At 37.2% G+C, this 26,623-nt stretch overlaps 1 protein-coding gene across 1 annotated transcript in view; it reads left to right on the top strand.

The window, feature by feature from the left end:
* LOC108972912 (regulating synaptic membrane exocytosis protein 1) overlaps positions 1-26,623 on the top strand; it is a 164,699-nt gene that overhangs the window by 83,258 nt on the left and 54,818 nt on the right. Inside the window, exons 9-11 of the mRNA XM_018939805.1 lie at positions 13,092-13,216; positions 17,455-17,674; positions 17,964-18,028. Of these exons, the coding sequence (XP_018795350.1) occupies positions 13,092-13,216; positions 17,455-17,674; positions 17,964-18,028 (410 nt within the window). The remainder of the gene's footprint in view (positions 1-13,091; positions 13,217-17,454; positions 17,675-17,963; positions 18,029-26,623) is intronic.

The raw sequence follows: 26,623 nt of genomic DNA, 5'->3' as shown, positions 1-26,623 counted from the left end.
TTACAGGTTGAACGAAAAGATATGAAATAACTGAATCAATAGAGTATTTATATTTCTTGACTTTTCACAAATTAGCTATTAACCTTATCGTAGGAAAATCTAACACAAGTTAAACTCCTGACATATATACAATAATTGAAAAAAGAATTCTTGCATTCAGACTCCATATATACGAAGAACGTCAATTGCCTTATATTTTACTGTAATAAAAGAGCACGAAAATATTTTGAACTGTTATCTAAATTAAATTTCAAATTTTAGCATACAAAAATTTTTACTGCAAACAACTGAAAATCAAAATTAGGGCACACAGTCCTATGTCAGTATTACTTTCCTACAGCTCAGTGACCACAATACGAGTATTATCAGCCTACACAGTTCAGCAGGCTGTTAGTTGTTGCGAGAAAAGTTGCCATAAACAAAACAATTGTTTTTAGAAAGTGGACAATGGTGATTATACACCAATCCCTTGCTGCATTAGGTGAATCCGTATGAGCTCAATAGAAGAAAATAATGATATTTCCTGCTATTCACCGTTAAACGCTTAACCCACCCAATGACCCTCAACTTTTATTAAATTACTAATGACCCTTCATAAAAGCGGCAGCAACAAATGGCATTATAAAAATGAATTGACGTCCCAGCTGGCAACATTTTTACATGCCAAAGTGACCGCCAGCACTTCAGCCCAACAACACACACCACTACATACATATGTAGTGATTGCCTGTGTGTGTATTTGAATGCCCGCAATCATTCCATACACTTCCTCTCGCGGAGATTATGCAGGGGAAAGTGCGGAAAAGAGCGAAAAAGGTAGAAAATAAATACAACGAATATTGCTAACAAAAGCATAAAAGCGCAAGCAGAGATTCATGAAAAATTCTACCGCGCAACACATAACAAAAAGGTAACGGAAATATGTGTGTGTAAGTGTATGACAGAAGATAAGCAAAAAATGTAGCTTTTATGGCTTTTGGGCAAGGCAGTGACGCGGCGCGCGCAGTAAATTGAATATTACCAGCAATAACGGTGCTTTTATGAGCGCGCTTAAATTTCCTGGCTGCCATTGTAACGCATATAGAACTTGAAAACGAATCCAAATATTGTATATATAATATATGTATGTAAACGCACATTTCCAGAGCATGCAAATTATATATACATAGTATTATTCACATATTTCCACGCAAGTCCGAGCCTAACAGTAACTAAAAATCCGCAAACCACAGAATTTTGCAGACACATTCACCTGTATTTATATGTACATACATGCGTAGAAGTGCCTGTGCTCAGGTACCACACGACGTATGATGAACCAAAACCTAATGAAATTAGCCGCAAATGACTCAGCAAACATTGAGTTGGCAGAAATTTCACTTTGCAGCCGCCAAGCACTTTGAAGCTTTTGCTGTCTTGAATCTCTGCCAGGTGATTAGCGCGCTGCAATCGACAACGACCCTGTTGCGTTAATATACAGACGTATGTATGGCGATGTTAAATAAAGCACGTGATTTTGTTATTTTTCAACAAATGTCGTTTGGAATTTCGCTGATTTGAATGACGTTGCCAACTTGCGGAAAATATTTTCGACAATTTTTTAAGTTTTTATAAAATAAGACGCAATCATGCAAGCGTCTGTCAAACTGCTGACTTTTATTAATGTGGAAGCAACGGTCAGGAGACGAGTGATTGCTTGTGAAAAGTTTTTAACTGCGGACGATATGTATCGCCGAAAGCAATGAGTGCTGTGAGGTCGTTAAAATGTAGTTCGATATAATTGCTAATGCTTGAGTCCACTACTATACTGTACTGTTAAAGGCAGGAAAAAAGCTTTGCGATATGCGATTTTTATGGTGTGGTGGATATCTAATGGCATTCCGATATCTTATGGCGAGAAAGTGTACCGTAGTGATGAATGTTATTTTTATTGGTATAATGTCAAAGTGAGTGACTTTACGACCACAATCTGCAAACAGCTATTCGACCCGTTCCTCATAAGATCTAAATACCAGTGCCTAAGGCCTACCTCCAAGTTCAAAGTTCTGATAAACATGGTCCACAGTACATAAAAAAGAAGACAAGTCACGTTTTGAATTTGAAGCTGACAGCAATCCGAAAATGTTTTCCCAGAGCGAACTAAATAATCTGATGAGAGAATAGAATATTTTCAAAAATGCTGCTGAATTTCTTTGGTCAAGGCTCAAAATCAGAAACAGAGACTTACTTTTGTAATTTCGTTTTGGCTTAGACGTCGTGAGAAGCAGTTCAGCTCCTACTTTGCGCAAGAGTGAGAGTTGGTTTATTGCATCAATATTGAAGATTTCATGCAACCCAACAAACTAGTGGACTTTCATGGATTATTTAAAAAGAAGCTTTAAAGCAGTACTGCTTCATAAAGACGGTTATTATGCTTTCATTTTTGACGTTCATTCCGTACACCTCAATAAATTATACAAGAACTTGAATTAGTTATTTGTGAAAAATTTAAAGGCCACGATTGCCACGTGTGCAGTGATTTAAAAATTAAGGGACATTGTTGCTCGGATAAATTCTCTTAATTTTTGTCTCCGTGGGATAGTAGAAACCGAGTAAATCATTAGGCGAAAAACTGACGGTCTCAAGAGTCACTCAAAGTTGGCCAAAAGAGAGTCCGACATAAATTTTTGGTGAATGCTCATAAAGTTCGTTAGCATTACACTAAACAGGGATTGATGAAGTAATGTGTAAAGTGACTTTCCAAAAATTAAAATTGCTTCAAATGCGTAGTGTCACAAGTTTTAGGAATGTTGGAGGCAAAGTTGAAAGATAAAGTTTTCGTTGCACAAGATTTATGTGCCAAAAAAAGACTGACTAGCAAAAAGAAATGTGTTCAGTATTTACTAATAAATTAATTTTATATAAAATAAAACAACGATTCGAAATATTGTAACAAAAAAATAGTAATTACTCTCTCTGTACCCAAACTCAATTGACTCCCATTAACACAAATAATTTTCCGACTTGGAACTCCCTGTATAGTTGTTAGTCGCTTAAGCTGCACGGTCTATAGCTTCAATGTTTTTACACAACTCCAAATAAATACAAAACGCGACCATATTATTTACCAAATACTTATATAAAGGTATGTGTGTTCATTTGGTACACTTTTCGCTTTCGGTACTGACAGGAAATTCACGATTGCCAGCGAGCTTAACAATAGCAGCGGGAGTGCGGGAGTGCGGGATTGACAGCGCTAACGAGAGCGACGTTGGCATGCAACAGGCAGCGGGCTACAAGCGACGGCACTCAGTCGTCAGACGACGAGTGACAGCTAACTTCAATGCCGTTAAACAGCAAATAGAGGAAGCAAAATATGACGGAAGTAGGGAGACGATGTTTGTATAAAGTTTTCATAAGCCTAATTGGATGCCAGCACCATGAATACGCCACAACAACAGCAACAAGCTTTAGAAAAAAGACAACAAACAGAAAGTGAAAATCATCAAAATGTTAATGCGAAAGCAAGCAGCAGCTAAAATAGTGCTAATATTTATGAACCCAGTCTGTAATGGAAAAACAACTTCTTCACGGCTCAATGTGTTATAAAAGATAAATACTGTAGCTGGATCTTTACTTACAAATGTTTGAAATATGAAAGTAATAAGCTTATTTATTGCTTAAGTTAATGCCTAAAGTAGCTATACTACTGGTGTCTGCAGTATAAGAGTACATAACCTCAAAATTTTTACATTATCTTCAAAGTATATAAGTAAATAAAACATTGATTATTAAACTTTCGAATTAGCTTGTTCTATTCAACATAAATAATACCAAAGCTTCGCCTTACTCTTCTCTGATAGCTACTGATATGGTCATATACAAAGACCCTTAAGAGAAATTACCAAACTAGAATGTATTTATGTTGTATGACCAGCAGCACTCTAATCTCATTTTTGGCTCATAAGCAGTTGACAACAAAAAATAATAATAATAACCCTACTAAGGACTCTTCCGTTAAAACTTGTCTCCTTTCTTCAATGTGAGCGGCAGATCACAGATAAAATTCATAACTTTGAAATATGTCTTCTGTTATATTTATAAAGAGTGTCCACATGTGACGTTAAGGGCATGGAATACCCTAGTCGGTGTTTTCTATGCAAGTACGGGGTATTGCAAGTACTATGGATTTCTGTTCATAAAACATAAACATTATGCGCCGAGACACACACATTATTCGAGAAAACAGCTACGAGCCAATGGAAAATAATTTTTTTTTTTAGGTTGGTAGTTCGGTCAGTCACATTTGCGTCGAATTTCATGTCAAAATATTCATTAGTGTTTGAGATATGTATCGTTTTGTGAGCTGCTGAAAGTGAGTTTTTCGTTTTTTGCGATGTCGAAATTTGTTGAGCAAAGAATTGGCATTAAATTTTGTTTACGAAGTCAATTTCTTGCTGCGGATACGTTGAGGATGGTGCAGAAAGCCTTTGGTGATGAGGCTATGTCAAAAAAAAATGTTTACAAGTAGTATAGTGAGTTCCAAGCCGGCCGTGAACGTGTCGAAGCCGAACAGCGTCCAGGGCAACCATCAACCTCAACCGACGAAGCTCACGTTCAACAAATCAAAGATTTGGTGTTGAAAAACCGTCGAATAACAATAAGAGACCTTGCTAATGAAGTTGGCATATCGGAAGGCTCAGTCAATACCATTTTGAAGGATGTTTTGGGCCTCAAGCTCGTCAAATGTCGACTGGTACCGAAAACATTGAATTTTTTTGAAAAAAGGCGTCGCGTTGAAGTGTGTGGATCGATGCTTTCCGACTACCAGGGTGTCATGAAGCGCATTATAACTGGCGATGAGACTTGGATCCATGCTTACGACTCCGAAGCAACCGATCATGGTCATGTTGACTGTTTTCTTCGATTATCGTGGTATTGTGCATTATGAATTCCTTCCAACCGGTCAAACAGTCAACAAGGAATATTATTTGAACGTTATGCGTCGTTTGCGTAACGTTATCCGCCTAAAAAGGCCGATATTGTGGAAAGACAATTCTTGGTTTTTACACCACGATAATGCACCATCCCTTACTGTCCTCGTAATTCGTGATCATTTCGCTAAAAACTCAACCCATATCGTTCCGCAACCACCGTAATCACCTGATCTGGCGCCGTGCGACTTCTGGCTGTTCACCGAGCTCAAAAGACTGCTCCGGGGACACCGTTTTATACGATAGAGGAGATTCAAGCCGCAGCGAAGACGGAACTGAAGGCCATCCCGGAAWGTGACTACAACCAGTGTTTCGAAGATTCGAAAATCCGTTGGCATAAGTGCATTGCATCGGGAGGGGATTAATTTGAAGGGGATGAAATTGATTTGGRAGAATAAATAAAGAATTTTCAAAATAAATACAATGTCACCTTATTTTTTGAGCACCAAAATTTTGTGTCCTTATGAAATATAAGAGAAAATAACATAAAATGGTTACGAGATGACCTTAAGGTAACAGAAGGGATCAAATAAAATCTTTTGATGCAAAGGTATACTACTTTTCAATTCGACTTTTCCTATTAAATTACAAATTTTAATATTTCCTCTGACTCAGCTTCATTGTTCGAACCCATCCATAAAATTATCCCACAAAATAATAATTTATCAAAATCCAAAAACGCTTGAATGAAAACTTCTATGATCAAGTAGCATGAATTCGAATCGTTGCTTGTAAAATTTGTGAATTCTTTGAAGACCTTCTCTGCGTTATATGTTTTTCAACTTCCTATAACTGTCTCAGTACAACTTTTTCCCTTCGGATACGTTCATATAATAGAGCACAGGTGTCCTTAATCTAATTCTAATACCGAATAGCTCGAAACGCTTCTTAACTAACAGTTTAAGCTACATTATATGAATAAAAGGAAGATTGAATTTCCATATCAAAATATCCATGCGTTTGGAAAGTCAATGCTTTGTACAACTATTATTCTCTTGAGCTGAATGAATATGAAATATCAAAAAGTCAGCCAAGATAAAAGAAGCAAGAGACTTTTTGAGGATGTTTTATTAGAAAAAACTTTGGAGCTTTACTTAGCTTGACTTTGAGCATTGAAAATTAGAAAAAGAGTCTTGGCTATGCAGAATTCAGCTCTTTTATGTCTTAACCGAACCCGTAAAGGCAGAAATAAACTCAACTAAGAGCTTAAAGGCAAATGAGTATCTGTTAAACCCTTTCATTCGGAAACGTCCGATCGAAAGTTCGTAGTCTTGTCAACTCAAGTCCTTTAAAGCTCAACCACCACACTTTTAGACCCTTTAGTAAGATATTAAGACAAATAAAATCATTTAAAGGTAAACTCTAAGAAAATCATCTGCAAATATCTCGTTTAAACTAGCATTTCCTCCGTTCGAAGCTTCTTTCCATTTTCATTTTTAAGATTTCCAAAGCAACAACTGCATCACCTGTCATTGAGAAAAACCCGTTTAACAATTTATTTCGCACTAAACGAGCAGCACAGGTGGCGGTGTAAGGGCGGCGCGCAGTCAGCAACTTTACAAACACATTATGGCTGCACAGCAGAAACTGAAGTATGGCAAAACTGCAAAACTTTAGAGCCTTGACTCCCCTTGCCACTCGTAATTGTATTTCCTCAGCATTTCTCAAAAACTTCTGCCGCTTTAACAAACTTAAAATGCGAACTTTTCGCCATTGAAAAATACCCCTCACTTGTCTCTCATTTTCTCTGTTCCCGTTTGAGGCGTCCAAGCGCACGGCTTATGCATTTACTTGAACGACAGTGCTAAGCGCTTGTACGCACCTCGGACTCGCCCCCGAGCTGCGTATTGGGGACGTGCCTGGGGAACGCCCTGCGTCGTGATGCGCTGAGGTGCAGTGAAGTGTGCTGTGCGCCGGTCTCGCTTGAGGACACAGCGGAAATCCGCTGCTCGAAAGTTGCTCACTGCAAGCCCTCGTGAGGGCTTCGTCTCACCTGAGTCGCTTCTTTGCAATTGCAGTTCTTTTCGCTGCCTCTATTGTTCCTCATTGTTTTAGTAGTCACTTTGTTGTAAGCTTTGAAATCGAGTTGAGTATTTGTGCAATTGCAATTGCTTTTCTTTTCCTGTTCTTCTTCGTTTACTGCATTTCTTCACGACTTTCTATGGTGTGGAAGTTTCACGTGTTTTCGCAAAGTTACTAACCCCAACCCCGTCACGCAAAGGCCACAGAAAACTGCAATATTTTCCAAAATAATTGCAGGTCTTCGCAGCTTTGCTCACCCCTTGACCTGCGCAAAAGCCAAATGCAGCGCTTGGAAATGATTCAAATTATTTAATTTCATTTCGTAAAGTTACACAACTGATTTATCATTGTCAGAAAATTAGTAATTGAGTTGGCGCACTTCTTACGCACAGATTTCACAAACATTTTCGCAACTCTTCAAAAGTTGAGTGTGTTTGAGTTCATATTTAGACTGATATACAGTGTTCGCCAAAACTATGGATACCCCACCGTATTCTGCGTTCTAATCTTTGAACGAAGCGTTCAGCAGAAAAAAAACTACCCATACTATTAGTACATACTGTAAGCTAGCAAAAGGTAAAAAGTGATTCATTTCGAGGTTCCCTATACAAACAAAACCCAGAAAATTAAAATATAATGGGAACTGTTTATTATCATTCAACATTCTTTGACATTTATTTTTTGAAAACTATCTCTTTTAAGTGCTGACCGCGGCTACGTCTCACATGATCCATCTGTTGACTCCAATTTCCGATAACTCCTTTGAGCATTTCGACTGGTAACTGGCGAACAACACGCGTGATGTTTTGCTCCAAGACCTGAATAGAAGCGGGATTGTCCTTATGTACTTTCATATCCCTACAGGAAAAGTCTAAAGGTGTGATATCACAAGATCGACCGAGAAAACGAGGAATTACCTACTCACCGAAGCGTACTCTCAATAAATCCATTGACTGGTGCGATGTGTGTGAAGTGGTGTTGTCTTGTTGAATCCAAACGTCGCCGAGAGCTCGAGCTTCAATTTCAGACATGAAATAATCGGTTATTATGACGCGATAATGGTCACCATTGACGGTTACGTTCTCACCGTCATCATTTTTAACGAAATATTGACCGAAGATTCCACCAGCCACTTTTCGAAGTCGTTCCATACGTCAGTCCGAGTTGCTGCGAACGACTCCGAATCGACTCTCCACGGTCTGCTATATTTTGTTCATTGTACGCTTTGCGTGGTCTATTCAGTCGAATAGCTTTATTGGTTTGGAATTTATTTACATTAAGCTTACATTATTTGTGGTGAGAGATTTTCAAACCACAGGTGCCCCTCCTTCATGTGTGGTACGTTATGATAAATTTTAGTTCTGTATCTTAATTTATCATCTATGAACTCGTCCTTACTGTTTTGACCCGGAACGCATACGCCAACTTTGCTCAAGTTTCTCGATTTTAACTTAAGCAGTGGGCACGGACGGGCAGACGGACGAAAGAGTTATGAGAAGCTCTAAGGTAATTGCAGCATGTATCACGAAGATGGAAATTGTGCAGTTTGGAGTTGCATTGTGTTGAATGGTTTATCCAATCTGGTAATAATCGAAATCAAAATGCTAAATAAAATTTAAAGCGCTCAGCGCAAAAAATATCCATACAAGATAACTTTAAATACCAGCCGGATAATGATCACAAATATTTAAATTGGCTTACGGAGGAATATTTCGATCAAAAAGCGATAGAGCTCTTACCATGTCTTGCCCAAAATCCTGAAATAAATCCTATTGATCCACCATAGCTTCTTCAGAACTTAGTAGACCGCATGCCTTGACGTCTTTTGCCTGTAATTAATAACAGATGTGTCAACAGCAAGCTCTTCCGCCAGCTCGAACTATGGATGGAGTCATGTGTAGAAGTTCACGCAAGTGAGGAAAGTTCTCTGATCGCCATTCACTTGGGAGTGGCCAGAAACGATTCTTTCACATATGACTCAAACAACTCACGACTTCCGGTCCTTGACCAATTATCCTCTGGGTAGCCTAAGAACATCCGTTTGAAGGCGAGCTAAAGTGAGAGGGCGAAAAATCCCCTACATAGGGTTGTGCGCTGGGTTTGGGACCCACCACGTAAAAAACACCCGCAATGAAAACGCAACAACAGCCTCGGATGAGAGACTCCACTCTTGATGACGACCATGGCAAACGAAATAAAGACTACGAATTGAGGGAATGCACCTGAAACTAACTTATTAAATCCGATTAAAAAAATTTACCACAAAAACTAGAGCTAAGTTACATTCAAGACAAAATAAACACAAGCTGTTTGTGGTAACTGGCATCAAAAAAGAAATAGAGAAAACTTATGAAGAATAAAATTTCTTCATAAATTCTATTCATTAGTACCGAGTAAATAAACTCTGAAATTGCCAATCATCCAACACCTGCGAGTAGAATTCGAGCTTCATTGCATGTCAATTCTCGATTTGAAAACAAATTACCCCCATCGCTTCTACTAACAGTTGACAAAAGAAAAACCGAAATGTGAAATGAAATTCTCTCTTCAACAAAGGACTAAAATACAAATGTAGTCCATATTGACTCGATAGCGAGAAGAGAAGTATAAGAGCAAATGACAAGAACATAATAAAATACGAGTTAAATTCCAATAAATATCTACGAGTGTGAGCATAAAAGTGTAATTGAAGAAAGACCGCAGCGAAAAAAGCGAGTGAAATGCAATAAAAAGCAAACGACCCTGGACGAGAGGATAATGGTTATTTTACCGACATGGAAGTGAAAAAAAGCAAGAGCACATACAACAAAAGTCAAAGCAAAAGCAAGAATCGCAATAAGATAAACTGTAAGAAAGAACTCAAAAAGAAACGGACAAATTGAAAATTGCTTGTTCAAGTACTTCAACATAAGCCTTTTTATTGGCAATCAGGCATTGTGGCGCAATAAATGATTTCGGTTAGAAGAAGATGTGGCGATTAGCAGAGGCAAATTACGAGTCGTTAGTTGGTTAATCATTGCAATAATTATGGGCCATGATGAGGTGCGAGTTAAATGTTGACAGCGTTTTCTTATTAAATGTTTAGTTAAAGCGACATAGAAAAAGAACGCGACAACGTAATATGTGCAATAAATAGTAAGACTTTGTTCATTTTTTTTTTAATTCTTACTTTATTGTTCAAAATCTATGTTTTCGCCTTCAAAGTTATCTCGCTTGTCTTCAATGCACTTGTGGCAATTTTTTTTTTTTTTTTTTTTTTTTTTTTTTTTTTTTTTTTTTTTTTTTTTTTTTTTTTTTTTTTTTTTTTTTTTGTTTTTTCAATTCTCGAAACAGTCGTTAAGATCAGTTTCCCGAATGCGCGTAGCGATTCACGTCATCAACTTTTGTAACCTAACCATACTATTTTTGTAACAGGCCCCAAGGAGAGCAAGACGCAGTCATTACATTGGTCGACATTGTTTCGTTAATCACAAATTTTGTAGCAAGTCTTTAATTTGGTATGGAGGATAACAGAAGGCAGATTATTATTTACTTCTCAACCAATTAGAACCAAGTTTTGTGCGTACCATAGACATCATGAGGCCGAATGTGATATAAGGTACATTGCTATGGTGACCAATAGTACGAAATAAATACGCCGGATGAAGTATGAAAAGCATACCAAGAGAACAACGCCAACTCAGACAATAAACGTCATTGTACATTTACTGCCAGCAGACTTCTTTTGTAAGCAACTGGCAGCAAAGTCAGCTCTTAGTCTATACTTTTAGCCCTTAATCCTCCATATAAATCGTCTGTAATTAATAGCATTCTAAGATACTTAGCAAGTACTATAGAATTCAACTCAAATTCGGTTTCCAATTTTGCCTTCGATTCCACAGAAAAGTAGAAAACGGGCAAGGTGAATGCAGGGATAAAATATACTGAAGGGTCCAAACATACTAGTCGAGTGGAAGATGCTGTATTTTCAGCAAAATTAGACACCAAAATCGCCTTCCATCTTCCAATCAGAGATTACTTAAAGAAAGCGCTTTTATTCTGACCAGAGTTTCGTCAAAGAGAGTGAAGGAATGCCTTAGCGCTTCTAACATTCTATTTTCCGATAAACTCCCATTGCAGGTACATTTACATGACTCTGGCTACTTGTAGCTATTTACCAAACAAACATGTTACAAATATAGCTTAAGCCTAGTGTAGTCAAGCCCTAACTTGCTAACAAGCGTGTCGTGAATGAAATATGAGCCGCACATGGCGCCTATTGAAATTCCTAAGCAATGAGATAAGAAATCCAGCTGCTGACAGATCATTGTCTAAAAAGCAGACAATCCACAAACTAGGATCGTCATATAATTACTATTGAAGATGATTTCAGGAGGTAGAAGAAGAGGAGACTATAAAATATCTTATATACCAACACAAAGCTTTGCATAGAAAAAGTATTGCCAGTGTCGTTAGAGCCTTTCTTGTCTATATTTCGTAGGTTGCACAGATAAAACATATTTTACCGATGGTTTTAAAATATAGCAACTTACCTAAATGAAACTATGTATAAGTTGTGGATCGATCTAAAACTCGTCGCAGTTGGACTACGCCCTCTCAAACCACCAGGTACCGAATATGAAAATTTTCGAAACTACAAAAACTTCGATAATTGAATAAAATTGTATTAAGTCACATATTTTTCCCGCTCTTTTGACATTTATCTTCAATAAGTGTTGACATTTCATCATGTAAAGATATACGATGTGATATAATACGCAGGCAGAGTACAAAATGTTGTCGTGACAGTCAAACAAAGAAGTGTCGAGAATATTACTGACGGTAGCGCGTCAATTGAGGAAGACCAAAATCTGTCTTTTACCCGTCATTCTCAAGCTTGGGGCGATCTTGGGCTACATCCTTACAAGATCAAGCTGACACAAGAACTGAAACCGCTTGGCCACCAAAATCGTCGTATGTTCGTAAATAGGACTGAGTAACTACTTGAAAATTATCCGGATTTTCATCGACAAATCATCTTCGGCGATGAGGGTCATTTCTGGCTGAATGACTTTGTGAATAAGCAAACTATGCATTATTGATCAGGCATCAATCCAAACGGACTCCATGAGTCACCATTGCATCTCGAAAGAATTACAATTTGGTACGGTTTATGAGTCGACGGCATTATTGGGCCGTACTATTGCCGTGATATTCAAAACTGGCAGGTTGCTGTGCTATCGCTATCGCTCAATGATAACCAAATATTTTTGGTCGGAATTGGACGCTATGGACTTTGACAATATGTGGTTCCAACAGGACTGAGCCACCAGCCACACAACGAATGTCACAATCGATTTATTGAAAACCAAGTTTGGTGAACGTGTTATGGCCCAACCAGCGACGATTGACGCACTTCGCACAAATATCGAATGTGAGATTGCATTAGTATCAACCGATTTATGTTTGACAACCATCGAAAATTGAGTTGAGCGTTCTGCAGGCGTGTCAGTGATGGCCATGCAAAATAGTAAATCGAGTTCATACTTACAATGTACTTTCACTCTTACTGAAAACCCCGTTTTGTTTTAGCGAAACGTATGAATTAAATCGGTTCAGGCTTTGATCTAAGCTCCATAAGCCTAATATTACTTCCATTCTCTCTCATGTGAATTCCATTTCGGTGGTTGACTCAATAATATAGATTTTGTCCGTCTTTGTTAACTACGTTAATTTAATAATATATTATATTCACTTAAGATCTTAAGAAACAGCATATAGTTCAATTGAGAGTTATAGTTAGTAGCCAAAATGTCGACAGGTTTATTTAGAAATGATTGTACGCTATGCAAAGACCAATTAAGACTGCATAAGTTATTTATATCAAAATTGTTTCGTTATTTTTTTATAGATCAGCCTCTTGCCAAAATTGAAACGAATAATTTTGACTAAATTTTAATTTTATAAACTTAATACCTATATCTATTAAAAAAGCTCATTTTTTTAAACCATTCCATTGAATTACAGCAAAACGAAAAATTATAAATTCTTTAAAGTATTCCTGCGAAGCGCAACTCACACGCTCTCTCATGTCTCTCCGCTTTCGTTTCTTTGCAGCACGTGGCTTTGGTATGCGTGTCGTTGGCGGCAAAACCGGCGCGGATGGCCGACTCTTCGCCTACATTGTGTGGACGGTGCCAGGCGGACCGGCCGAGAAGAACGGGCTACAGCAGGGCGATAAGGTAATTCGTTTAACTTGTTTTTATCATGATCACCATCAGCATCGTCAACGCTTTGACAGTGTTAAGTGAGCGCTAAAAGGAGTGGGTAATCTTATTTTCGTGTCAAGCCTATGCGGTGTGCCCAGAATCTGCATATAATATACTCTACGTATTTTACTGGCGCGACCCAAGCGCTTGTTGTGTGCCCGTGAGTGTATTGTTATTTCACAGCAACGAGACAGCCAATGGATATCGTTAATTCAATATCGCTGCGAATCATTTTATTTCCATTATTTACACTGTGCCGCCAACACTATCGGTAAGCGCTGTCGAAGCGTTGTAACTATTGCGAAATTTATTATTCGCTGCTTTTTGATTTTTTTCCTTCGTCGGTTTCGATATTTTTTTATCACTTTTCCGCGGCACGGCGGTTTCGCGTAAAAGTTTTTGCATGTTGCTCTTGCTCTTCGAAAGTGCAGCTGCTTTTAAGCCATGAGACTTTCAAAGTTTTTTCTGTTCACTTTTGTGCGCGCTTCTTCTTTGTATTTTGCTGCCGCAGGCTTCCTGTGTGGCTCTGTGGGCGGGCGTGTATGTGAGTGTGCAGCCATGAAGGATTTCCGCTCTGCTAGTGGATTTTTAGTGGCCATAATTTTTTTATGAGCACAACTTTAATGCTCGTACTAACTCAATTCCTAAGCGTTGTCGTCCTTGCATGCGCCGAAGCTCTTCGCCTTACATCCTTTATTCATAATGCTCATAATAATAGTAATAAAGTTGCATTGCGACTTATGTGCCACTTGTAGCTTATCATAAACTCAACTCGCATTCATCATTACCGAAATTTCGGAAAGCAGACAAATTTATAACGGCGGTTTAATAAGAAATATTTTGTCGTTTCATTAAAAAAGCTTCAAAATGGGTACGCAGATGTTGACAGGTCTCCGCATGCGGTTTTAAATATTATTTTAATATCTTTGGTCGTCCTACAATATTTATGGCTCGGCAAATGTTTCATCATAATTTCTTCTTCTCATTGTTTTTTATTGGCGTAGACACCACAGCGCGGCAGTCGTTTCTGCTTTTCGTTATTTGGCGCCAATTCGAGATATTAAGGGCAGTCAGTTACATCTTCTCCTGATCTCTCCAATTGGAGTGGAGGTCCTCCTCTTCCTCAGCTTCCACCGGTGGGTACTGAATCGAAAACCTTCAAAGCTGGAGCGTTTTCTTCAACGTTGCATCGACTCCGGCACTCCACTTCCGTTAAACCTTTCTAACCACACTAATAAGGTCCAATCAGTTTGTTGGCGGTTGGCTGTAATCTTTCACACAATACGCTCGATGGAACTGTATATGCGATATTTAGGAGACTTATCCCACGGTAGTTGGCGCAGATTTTGGGTATCCCTTTTTGTGGATTGGGCAGAGCACACTTCAACCTTCCATATTCTACAAAGAAACTGATGTATGCTCCTTATCAGTTCTTCGGCCCTGTATTTGAATAGTTCGGCCGGCACTCCGTCGGCCCAGTTGCTTTGTTGCTTTTCAGGTGGGTAATTGATATTCAAACTTTTTCATGATCGGGCAATGGAACGTCCGCCCCATCATCATCAATTAGGGAATCTGGTTCACCAACTTCTGGTGTTATGCTTTCACTGCCATTCGACAGCCTGGAAAAGTGCTCCCTACTTAATTTCAATATTATTTGGGCATCAATCACTAAATCACCTCGTGGAGTTCTACAAGAGTGTGCTCCGGTCTTGAAAGCTTCTATTAGTCGCCGCATCTTTTCGTAGAACTTTCGATTATATACCCGTGTTGGTCAACTTGTCAAGCTCTTGAAGCCTGCGCATTTCGGCCTTTCTCTTTTTTTGTCTCGCTTCCCTCTTGGTATATGTCCCACTCCGCTCGTGTTGTGGTTGATCGCAACATTTTGAGAGTTAGGCCGTCTGCTTTCTCTCCACTGCAACAGGACAGTTCACATTTTCCCTCACATTTTCGATCTTTAAGAAAACTAATGGTTTCGCTTGCAGCAGTACATAAAGAGATCCCGCCACACAGTTCACTTATACTGAGTTGCTGATGAGAACTATGAACTACTGTTGATTTAAATTCTCGCCTGCAACATCGTTCTTATATATTATTTTCGGATCTATCTTGTAATCTTGGGACAGTTGTATACTGTGCCCGACTGAATTTTACTTTCTACAGATCAAAAGTATGTACTCAGGAATATTTTATTCGAAAATAAGATTGATAATAAGAAAATAGAATTACCGAATACAAAAATTCGAATTCGAGTAAATTTTTTTTCGAATTGAGTTACAGAATAGAGCCTCAGCTAACCAGGGTCTCCGAAAATTCGAGCTTCGCACATTTCCCGAARCCTCGGTTCAACAGTTCAGTTCAGTTTCGTCATTTCTCCTTCTACTTGCTTACTCCACCTAAGACACGGTTTACCTCTACATCTTTCACCACCCACGCAAGATTCGAACACCAATTGACAACCAATGGATGCTTATTCGATTTCATGGTACGGCCCAAATAGCTTCTCGTTTATTGAGATACGTTCGTTTCCGCCAACACGTAAAGGGTAAAAACTGTAGCTAAAGACCTAGATCTTGAATAATCTATCGTCAGCGCACTATATTTTCAAATCGTTTATTCAATTAAATACATCAAACAATAGCACGGATGGTAGCAGGCGCTTTTTATATAGTGCGAATTCTTTTTGTCGAAAGAGAGCTTTAGGGGCCCATCATAACAGCGATTCGCATTTATTATCTATCCCTGGATCTCCAAGCTCGCATTATGATTGCTGTTCATGGCAGTGCTAAGATAAATGAAGTTCTTGACTGTTTCGAAACTATATGTCCCAGCTACTACTATTCTGTTAATTGTGATATTTTTTTTTTTTATACTCTCGCAACAAAGTTGCTAAAGAGGGTATTATAGTTTTGTTCACATAACGGTTGTTTGTAAGTCCTAAAACTAAAAGAGTCAGATATAGGGTTATATATACCAAAGTGATCAGGGTGACGAGTAGAGTTGAAATCCGGATGTCTGTCTGTCCGTCCGTCCGTAACTTGAGTAAAAATTGAGATATCATGCTGAAACTTGGTACACGTATTTCTTGGCTCCATAAGAAGGTCACTTTCGAAGATGGGCAAAATCGGCCCACTGCCACGCCCACAAAATGGCGGAAACCGAAAACTTATAAAGTGGCATAACTAAGCCATATATAAAGATATTAAAATGAAATTTGGCACAAAGGATCGCATTAGGGAGGGGCATATTTGGACGTAATTTCTTTCGAAAAGTGGGCGTGGCCCCGCCACATACTTTTGTACATATCTCGAAAACTACTATAGCTATGTCAACCAATCTATATAGAGTCGTTTCCTTTAGGAATTTCCATATACAGTTCAAAAATGGAAGAAATCGGATAATAACCACGCCCACCTGCCATACAAAGGTTATATTGAAAATCACTAAAAGTGCGTTAACCGACTAACAAAAAACGTCAGAAGCACTAAATTTTACGAAAGAAATGTCAGAAAGAAGCTGCATCCAGGTTTTTTTTTTAAATTGAAAATGGGCGTAGCGTCGCCCACTTATGGACCAAAAACCATATCTCAGGAAGTGCTCAACCGATTTCAATGAAATTCGGTATATAATATTTTCTTAACACCCTGATGACATGTGCCAAATATGGGTGAAATCGGTTTACAACCACGTCTGAAATCTCGATTATCACTTTATCATGTTAGAGGGTAAAATGTTCGGTGACACCCGAACCTAGCCCTTCCTTACTTATTTTTGGCTTGTTATTGCTTTCATAATAATGACCTGACAGTTGAGCTGGGAATAACGATAACTTTGCAAAGCAGACGAGATGATTTCTACTTTATTTCTTGACGCCTTGGACACAGAAAGTATTCATTCACAATGAGCTTATCGACAGTCGGGGACATGCCAGTTCTAGTAAACTTCCAAACCTAAGAGAGAGAAACAGAGTAGGTACTAGACAGTCAGTGGTTCCAATAAATTTTGAAACCTAATACAGAATGAGTCTCAAAATGAAATTCATATTTCTAGGAAGAACTAGTTTATTAGGTTCGTTTAGCAAATATCTGATATATAATAGATCTTCATCAGATGCCTGGCGATGCTAATCGAGCTCAGAGATGATTCCGTGCAGTAAAAGTCTGTAAAAATATCCAGCTAATTAATTCCATTATTTTCCCATAACTGCATTCCAGATACTTGAATGGAATAGCATGTCGCTGATTGATCGTAGCTTCGAAGAGGTCTGCGCTATAATGGACCGTACCGGTGACATTGTCGAATTGCTAGTTGAGCACGCCACAGACTTTCGTATGTGCGATCTATTCGATGAGAACCTACCACCAGGCAATAGCGGCAATCAAAGTGGACCACGACGTTCAGGTGACGGTCCAGTTGGACTGGGCTTAATCGCGGGTAAGTCCGATATGCTCCAAACTATACTTTATTGCCAATAATATTTGTGGTTATTATTTCACTTAATAACGGTGAAATAGGTAGCACACAAGTGACTGAATTGATTTTCCTAATAATTATATAATTGTAATGTAATTTTTTCTCTTTTTTTCTTTTCTACTTTTTTAAAATTAACCATTTCTTTAACAACTCTACACATTTGCAAAAAATATTTTTTACATTTTATTTAATTTTTCTTTTATTCACTGCGCACAAACTCACCAACAATAAACACACAACAACACGCTAGACCCTGAAACAACCACAGACAAATCACCGGCCTCGCCGACCAGACGGAAATTACCCAAAACTCCGGTATAAAATCCTGAACAAAACTCTAACAACTCAAGAAACATTTAGATTTATTTTATGAGAAATTGTTTTTGTTGGCTTTTCCACTTGAAATACCACTTTGCTAAGCTGCAGTGAAGGTGGGTGTGTATGTAGAGGGTATATATACCGCATGACCACCTTTTTGGTGGAACGCCTGCCAGCAATTGTGGCAAAGCAAGTAGAAATATTTATTGCGCAAGTGAAAGCCAACAATTTCTTTATTGTCTGCAGATTTATATGTATGTATATCAGAGCCAAAACGACAAAGAAAGTCTTAAAAATCATCATAAGTTAAAAAAGCTCTAGGCAACTACGAGTACTAAGTAAGCCGAGGCAGTAGCTATATCATACACTATTTATAATTAACTTAGTGCACTTCCGGCAAGAAATTTACTGGTTCGCTTTTTAGATTAATTTTTGTTCTTACACATTTTTTTTTTATTTAACTTCTAAAGGCTTCTTTAAAAGGTACTTATGAAACTCAAACTATTTTTCTTTAATTTTTTGTTGTTTATAAATTCAGTAAGTAACTTGCAAGAGAGTAATTTCGCCTCTCACCGAACTGTACGCTTTGGCAAGCAGAGATAGCTGACATTAAACAAACAATAGATATCTTATTACCAAATTAAGCCACTTCGAGCGAGGTGAGAGCAGCAATACTAGCCTTGATTTCGCTCACTGTGCGCTCAAAGTTAGCCAAGAGATTACTGTCCTCACTAACATAGTTCTTCATTAGATTTTGTTCGTTTGGTTGCCTGATGAATAGCACGCTTAGTATTGACTTCTACGCTTGAAGAGAGTCTGGTTTATTGCCATAGATCAATGACTTCAAATACTTAGTGTAGTCACGACTTCATGGAGCCATTCAATGTCAGAATTTCTTGAAATTTAGCATCACTCTACACCGCTTTCCATTGGTAGAACAGCTTCATTTCGAAAGAAGTAGGGACTGCGGACCGGACCAAACTCTCAAATTATGTTAGCGGAATGGGTGTTCATGAATATATTATGGATTTTCTTCGCATCAGATTTGAGAGATTTTTTTATTTACCGCACCACTCAGATGAAAGTGAGCCTCATCGGAGAATATGACTTCTTAGAAAAATCGTTATCCTTTTCTAGCTGTTGTAAGGCAAAATCAACAAATTCACGATGGTCAGATTGCCTCAGTTCTTGAGTGAGAACAATTTTATACGGATGCGGGTACAAATTTGTTCTGAAAATACGCTAAGTTATGGTTTGAGACAGTCCCAATTCGTGAGAACGTCTTGGAATCGACAAATTACGGTCCTAAGCAACACCTGCCTGAATATTTCATTTTTGTCACTTGAACACTATGTAAGGAAAATATAAGTTCGAAATTTTCAACAATTCGACGAGTAACGAGCACAGGTGGACTATTATTATGACCTTAAGATGGCGTAGCGCTCTCAAGTACCTTTCCATGATGAAATTGTAAACACTACGGAAAAAATTAAAGTCCATGACATATTAAAAAGGGCGAATTGGAAGGCTTTATATTTTGTAAATCGACGGTCCTTTAAGGTTTTCCTTATATTGAGAAATAGGGAAAAGCCACACGAAAGTGCAACTGGCGAATATGGAGGCTGGCACATCTTCACTGTATTGTATTTGGCCAAGAGTTCGCGGAAAAGCAACGAAGTGTGAGCTTTTAACAAAAGAAAATCGGCAAGCTCATAAACATACATCTGCCCCTGGCGGCTGATATAACAACCGATTTTACGACGACGAACTCACGAAACGCTACCTAAAAGCACATAGATCAAAACAATGCGTTGATCACCGCCCAAAATAATACATTATTTTTGCAAGTATTATATGTAACCAATTTGTTAGATGGAGGGGACATCTTTTCCGTGGTCGGATTAGAGGCTGACCTAAAACCTCTGCCGTGCTGTGGATCTGGCAACCAACCGCATTGAAACTCCACACTGAACTGAATTTTCAATTCTACCTGGCTTTACGTTTAAACCACAGCCATCAAGAATCGCCCAAAAGGGCCAGACCCAAAGAGCAGATTGAGGCGAGTTCCAAGGGTTACCAGCTCGCCGTGATACTAGAATTAAGCCTGCGCTCAGATCTTGTAGCTTTTGCTACTGCCAGTTCAGCAACTGTCATGTCAATCAATGACTGGTGACATTTGTCGCTTGACTGAAGCTGACTATTTTATTTCTGACTAGACTTAGGTAAAATTTGATGCCAAGCCAAATAGCAGACAGTCCAATGTGCATGACTTTTGTCGCCTCTTACAACAGGCATACCTTGACACGGGCAAAATCTACCCGCTGTCCGCTGAAAGAAGCGGTTGCAGTCAAAATAAGCATTGAATACAGCTGAAAATTGTATCCTACCACAGTGGCATGTATTCCAACGAAACAGGGCTCGCCAAAGCAGCGAAATTTTTAAATTCGCATTATTTTCTGAACTCACCTTTTACATGTTTCTTTTGTTAGATATACACATGACTTTGCAGTGGTAAATATTGTAGCAAATGCAGCTCTCTTCCTGCTGAATGACTTTCTTGCCGAGTAAAAGAAGCGTGTTCGTTTCATACGTTCCCGAAGCGAAATTACTGCGCTCACAGCAAATTATTTATTTATTTTTCAAAACATTATTTACGAAACAATTTACTTATATTTTCAAAAAATGTTTATGCGTAGTTAGATTTGAAAATTATTAGTTGATTTTGAAGGTATTTCTGTATATAAATTACACTGAAAATAAATTATGTAGCAGTTGATTATATAATATTAGTATTTTATAATCTTTTTAAGTTATTTTTACTGATTTATTATTTTAAATTTTGAAAAAATTTGGAATTCTTATTTTTTGGATTAATTTTTTTTTATTATTAGGATTTATATTTTAAATACATTTTTTTGATTACTTTCAAATAGTTAGCGTTTTAAATGTGTAAAACAATTGCTAATTTTCCTTTGGTAGTGCTTAAGAACTTGTTCTGGTTCAAAAAAAATGTCTCATTTTTATTTTTGGTAAATAATAAGGTTAAATTGTAGCATTGCTTAAATATTATGTATTTTTAATATAACAAAATTGCAAAACAATTATTTCTTTGGATAACTGTGCGTAGCTAAAGTCATTTCCAAAACTCTATAACGCTATCTTTTTATACTTTTATATCTTTTTTAAACGAACTAAACGCCAAATGGCCAACACACGCATAAACAGAAACATACATACCAAACGAAAACAGAAACAGAAACAGAAACTGAAAATAAAAAATTGAAAAAAAAAAAACAAAAAATAAATAGTAAATAATAAAACTACAATACATAATACATAAAAATAAAAAATAAAACTATTATATATAATATATAATACTTAATATACTAAAAAAAATAAAAGATTACAAAGTATTGTGCGAAAAGCAAGAATGTGACAACTGCATACTAAATAAATGTAAGTGATATTACTTTTGCTAGCAAAAAAGTCAAAACCAAAACACAAACGCTTTTATAATTTCCAAACAACTATTTTCGGGAGAGAAACTATGACTGTCGTTTTTCCACGTGATTACTTAAGCTCATGCTAACCGCATTTATTTTTAAGTTTTTTCATTTCCAAACCTTTTTTCGCGTTAAACTATCTGATATTTTGATACTGGTAGCCTTAAACTGCCCGACTTATCGTTGCATTTTCTACTAAAATTACTTGCAGAACTTCCAAACACAAACATGACTTCTCCACCGAACTTTCATTTCAAGCTCATCTGTCCATTACTTCAAACTTCATTTTCTTGGAAATAAATTTAATAATTTAAAAACGAATATTTAAATATTTGATGTTGTGTAGTTAAATATTAGTCATTTACATATACACACATAAACAAATATATTTACGTTATGCAATTATCTAGCCATAAAATAAAGTACGGTACTCAAATTGTTACCGTTAATTATGTTTGGTAATTGAAATGTTGAATTACTGAATACCGTTACATTTAAGTGGCTGTTTAATTGAAAAAAAATATATATATAAATATATTTAGATGCAAAACATGCACGTACAATGAAACTGTAAGTAACAGTTTATTCATAAGTACATACGTAACAGTGTTGCAAATAAATCGCTTGTTCGTGGTTGCCATATTGGTTTTATCTGCTAGAAAACCAGCGATTTGCAAGGCACCTAACAAACAAAATTGTATATTCTTTAATAGAAATAGAAATAGCAAAGTACTTGGTGCTTAATTCAATACATACACTTATATGTATATAAACATATTTATATATACTTATTGATTTTTATATCCGCAAATACAATATTTTATTAAAACTTTCAAAATATTTTCTTTTGAAAATGCTCACATTTTTTTATATTGCTGATGCTGGCTCCACTGTAAATGGCGATCAGTGCATGCCGGAAGTATGCCGTCGACTTAGTTGAGGAAGGACCTTTTGATGCTATCAGGCACCTTAGCCTGATAATCGCTAAGTATGGTTTTACGTTCGTTTCTAGGATCAACTCAATCTTGCTCTCGTGGTCAGATGACATATGTCAATCCAAGTGTTTTTGGAAGTAATGCAACACGAAGCACCACTACTATTCAAAAACTACATTGCCGTGGAAAAGTTCAAGTTCTTTCTTATATTTCAAATGGTTGCTAAGAAAATATTGGAGACTCAGCAAATACCTGCCAGTATCAGCAATATATAGTATTTAGTTGGAAAATTGTTTAGAGCACTGCTGCCATTTGAAACCTTCCACCAACTACTTCAAATTTCTACAATTTTCAATTCAATTTTTTGCGCTCAAGCACCTCCCTCTCCTTGTCCAAATTGTTTAGTATAAACTCACACTGCAACTACTTAGTCATTGGTGTAACTAACTGTATTTGATTAGTTGTTATAATTGCTTTTGTAAAATATCGTTTTTTCGTAGAGCAAACCAATTGCTCTCAGTGTAAGAACAAAGCACCAACAATAGAATTTTAAGCGGAATGAAAAACAAAAGTAACTGACAAACCCCACTCAAAAATGCTACAAAACTCAAAAACAAATGCTTTAAAATTGTTATGCGGAAATTTTAAAACTTGTCAATGAAAAATGTTGAGAATTTTGGTAGAATATAAAAGAAATGTATGACATACTCTTTTCACATACATGAAATACACATTTCGTGGGTATAAAAACGAAAAATATTAAAATGGTCAAACTGACTTCTAATCAATTTATGCTAAGCGAAAAATTTTGTATTTACTGAGGACTAGTTTACATAGCTTGATCCAGGTTAGGAAGGCGGTATATGGCTAGTGTTCGTGTGGACAGCTTGAATGTGAACAATGTGTTGAAATGGGTTTTTAACATCACTGAAGTTCATATCAACCTAGAAAAAAATATTTCGACGAATGGGTCTCCGGGCGAAATTTAAATTAAAAAGTCTTACAATTTTTTGTCCACAGTCCTGGTTCAAGAGAAGTAGTCATACTAGTCACACTTCAGGATACCAGGGCTTGACACGAAACTCAACACACTCAGTGACCTCACTATCAGTTACTTTTTCCAGTGTCCCATCCATCCCTTCTTGAGGCGTGTGCCATCATATTGTGATCAATCATGTTCCCAAAGTCGCTTTTATTAAAAGTGAGCAGGAACTTTATATATTTCTGATCTCCTGTTTTACACACGACTTTTGCTGTTTTGCATTCCTGTTGATCCTTCCATCGCGTTTTGACCTTCCTTGCCTCCTCCTATGCAGTTCGGTCACTTTTCGGGCACACAACCGTACAAGACTTTCGATAATCTCGCTCACTATCTCATTGTCATCGATGCCTTTGTGACGTGATATGCAGCGATGGTGATGTCTTCCCAAGACATCGACATACGTAACGCATTTACTGAATGCCGTAATATTAGTTATGAAAAAATAAAGACAGAGGCTAAAAATTATTTTTATATTCTAAATAGGAGCCAGCAAGTTTGTAAGACCCTGAAGAAAACATCGGAGACCCTAAATGATACAGACCTGCTTAAAAACTTGAAGATGGTGATGTCTTCCTAAGACATCGACATACGTAACGCATTTACTGAATGCCGTAATATTAGTTATGAAAAAATGAAGACAGAGGCTAAAAATTCTTTTTATATCCTAAATAGGGACCAGCAAGTTTGTAAGACCCAGAAGAAAACATCGGAGACCCTAAATGATACAGACCTGCTTAAAAACTTGAAGATGGTGGCTGCCGGGAGATGACCTGATCAGACGATCTAACGCTTATGGTCACAGAAAGGTTTCTGAATACCGTTTACAAGTTGACGAAGGGGTATCTCTGCGTCATAACATATACCGCAAATGGGAGGCATCCGTCTGCAACCGGCGAATTTAGTGTAATATCTAGAGCTCATTCTATACAGGAAGCTTCCATTGAAGCCGAGTATCGAAGAGAGAGCCAAAAGAAGCATCGATTGCCTAGTACTGCTGTAAAGGAGCCATTGGCAAAAGGTGTGGCCTCTCACCGATAGTGGTCTCCTGGCTCTACGGCACCATAGTCCAACCCATTATGTTCTATAGGGTCTTTATGTAATACAGGGATCCAGAAAAGATCACACTTGGAGAGAAGCTGAAGAGCATTCACCGAGCGGCGCTCATCAGGTCCACTCCAACCATGACACTTAACGCCAACTTGCACACATTGCCAGTAAGCATCATCGGCAGGTCTATGACTGCGAAAGTTAATATCTGAAAGTCTGAACACTTAGAAATCCTTATACTCTATAATATATCTATTGATCTGGTAATAGATCATGTAGTCACCAAACCGAATTCTGGCGGTTCCTTCTCTGCCCACAGCCGAGCAAGTTGTAGGTGGGAGGAAGTGGTTGGAGGAGAAGGACAGTGAGCTTCTTTATGTATGGCCCAAGCTTTGGCGGGAAGTTTGGTGGATATGTTTACTCTCAGAACTATCTATCAACTCCTATCGATCGATATAAGGTGGAAGCATAACAACACTTCCATCATGACTGCGTTTGGAAGGTCAAGATGTATACACTTGGGAGCGCATACCTTCAGACATCTCACCGAACTGGCAGGAATGCATATTAAAATGTGCAAATTTGTTTTTGCTACTAAGCGTTTTGCAAATTTATAAATTCGAACACAGGAGTTCTTCTTTTCAATGGCTTCATAAAGGAATACATACATATGTAACATAATCTAACCCTATTGGTATGGCCACTACCTGACAAATAACATAATTTTCACCAATCAGCTATACATGTAAACTAGTTCTAAGCATAAATATAAAAATTTATCCACAACTGTTATACGAACACTTAATGTTTTATGAATCTTGTCACTACCGGAGCTACAGAATATGCGGGGCTTAAAAGGAAAAAATCTGCGAAATAATAACGATATATTCAAATACTTCAATTACAAAAATAGCACGACAAAAGGCTCTAAGTGGAGCTCTCTGAAGACCCCAGCTATAATATTTTGTGCTTCGGTGATGATTTTAAGCTGTCTTATTGCATAGTTTATGCATGATTTCGCTGTCTTCGAAAAAGTACAATAAGAAATTTAATTGAATTAGTGTTATTAAAATACAAAAAACATAAAAAAATTTATTTATTAAAATAAAAACATAAAAATAATTAACGCTTACAAAGTGTAAGTCTAAATTAGATATATGTTAGATGTGGCAACTCTCTATATGAACGAATGCTTTAAAACTCAACGCCCAGAACGCAAATATACGTGAGGGGAATATGTCTCAGCTCAGTTAAATTCTTTTATAAATATGTAGGTAAGGGCGTTAATACAAAAAAATTACTAAAGTGATGTAGAGATCTTCTAAATTAAACCAATTTCAAAACTAAATTAAACTTAAATGTCACACATGTGCAAAAGTTATATATGAAAGTTTATAATAAATAATGTAAACTTTGTTGGCAGTAACCAAAATGTGGGTAATTGAAACAAAAAAATGATTAAAATTATATACATTTTAATTACGCAAAAGTTATACAATAGAAAATACTCAATTGTTAATTCCGTGTGTGTGAATTTCGAACACACACAACGTCAAATGCGCCCATTTATTCAACCCACCGCGCATAACTCCTGTCAGTTGGGTGATAAAAGCTATAAAAAAAAAATAAAGTACAAAAATTAATAAAATATATTTTCAATTTTAGTTTGCTATGATTTCACATGTTTTTAAATACATATATTAAATTCAAAGAATAACTAGGAAAAGTAATTAGCAACAGCTGCACATGCATACATACGTGCATGCATAGCGAATAAGCTGCTCTAATGAAAGTTAGGTCAATGCTTTAATGTTGCTTAAGAAAAAATAATTATAATCATAAAGTAGTTAATTAATGGTAAACTATATACAATTACACACTTACACACACACACACTCAACTGTGAGAAGTATTAACATATTGTCTAAAGCGCAGTTAAGTGCATACAAATCACGCGCAGCGGTTATGCAAGAAACATACATATTCAGTATACACAAAGCAAGTTATTTACGGAAATTTAAGAAAAATATATGTATAAAAGATATAAAAAAAAATAAAAATACAA

The sequence above is a fragment of the Bactrocera latifrons genome, unplaced genomic scaffold, assembly GCF_001853355.1.
Source record: "Bactrocera latifrons isolate USDA-ARS-PBARC rearing strain unplaced genomic scaffold, ASM185335v1 scaffold_44, whole genome shotgun sequence".
Taxonomy (NCBI): Eukaryota; Metazoa; Arthropoda; class Insecta; order Diptera; family Tephritidae; genus Bactrocera; species Bactrocera latifrons.
This window is presented reverse-complemented; position numbering and strand designations above follow the sequence as displayed.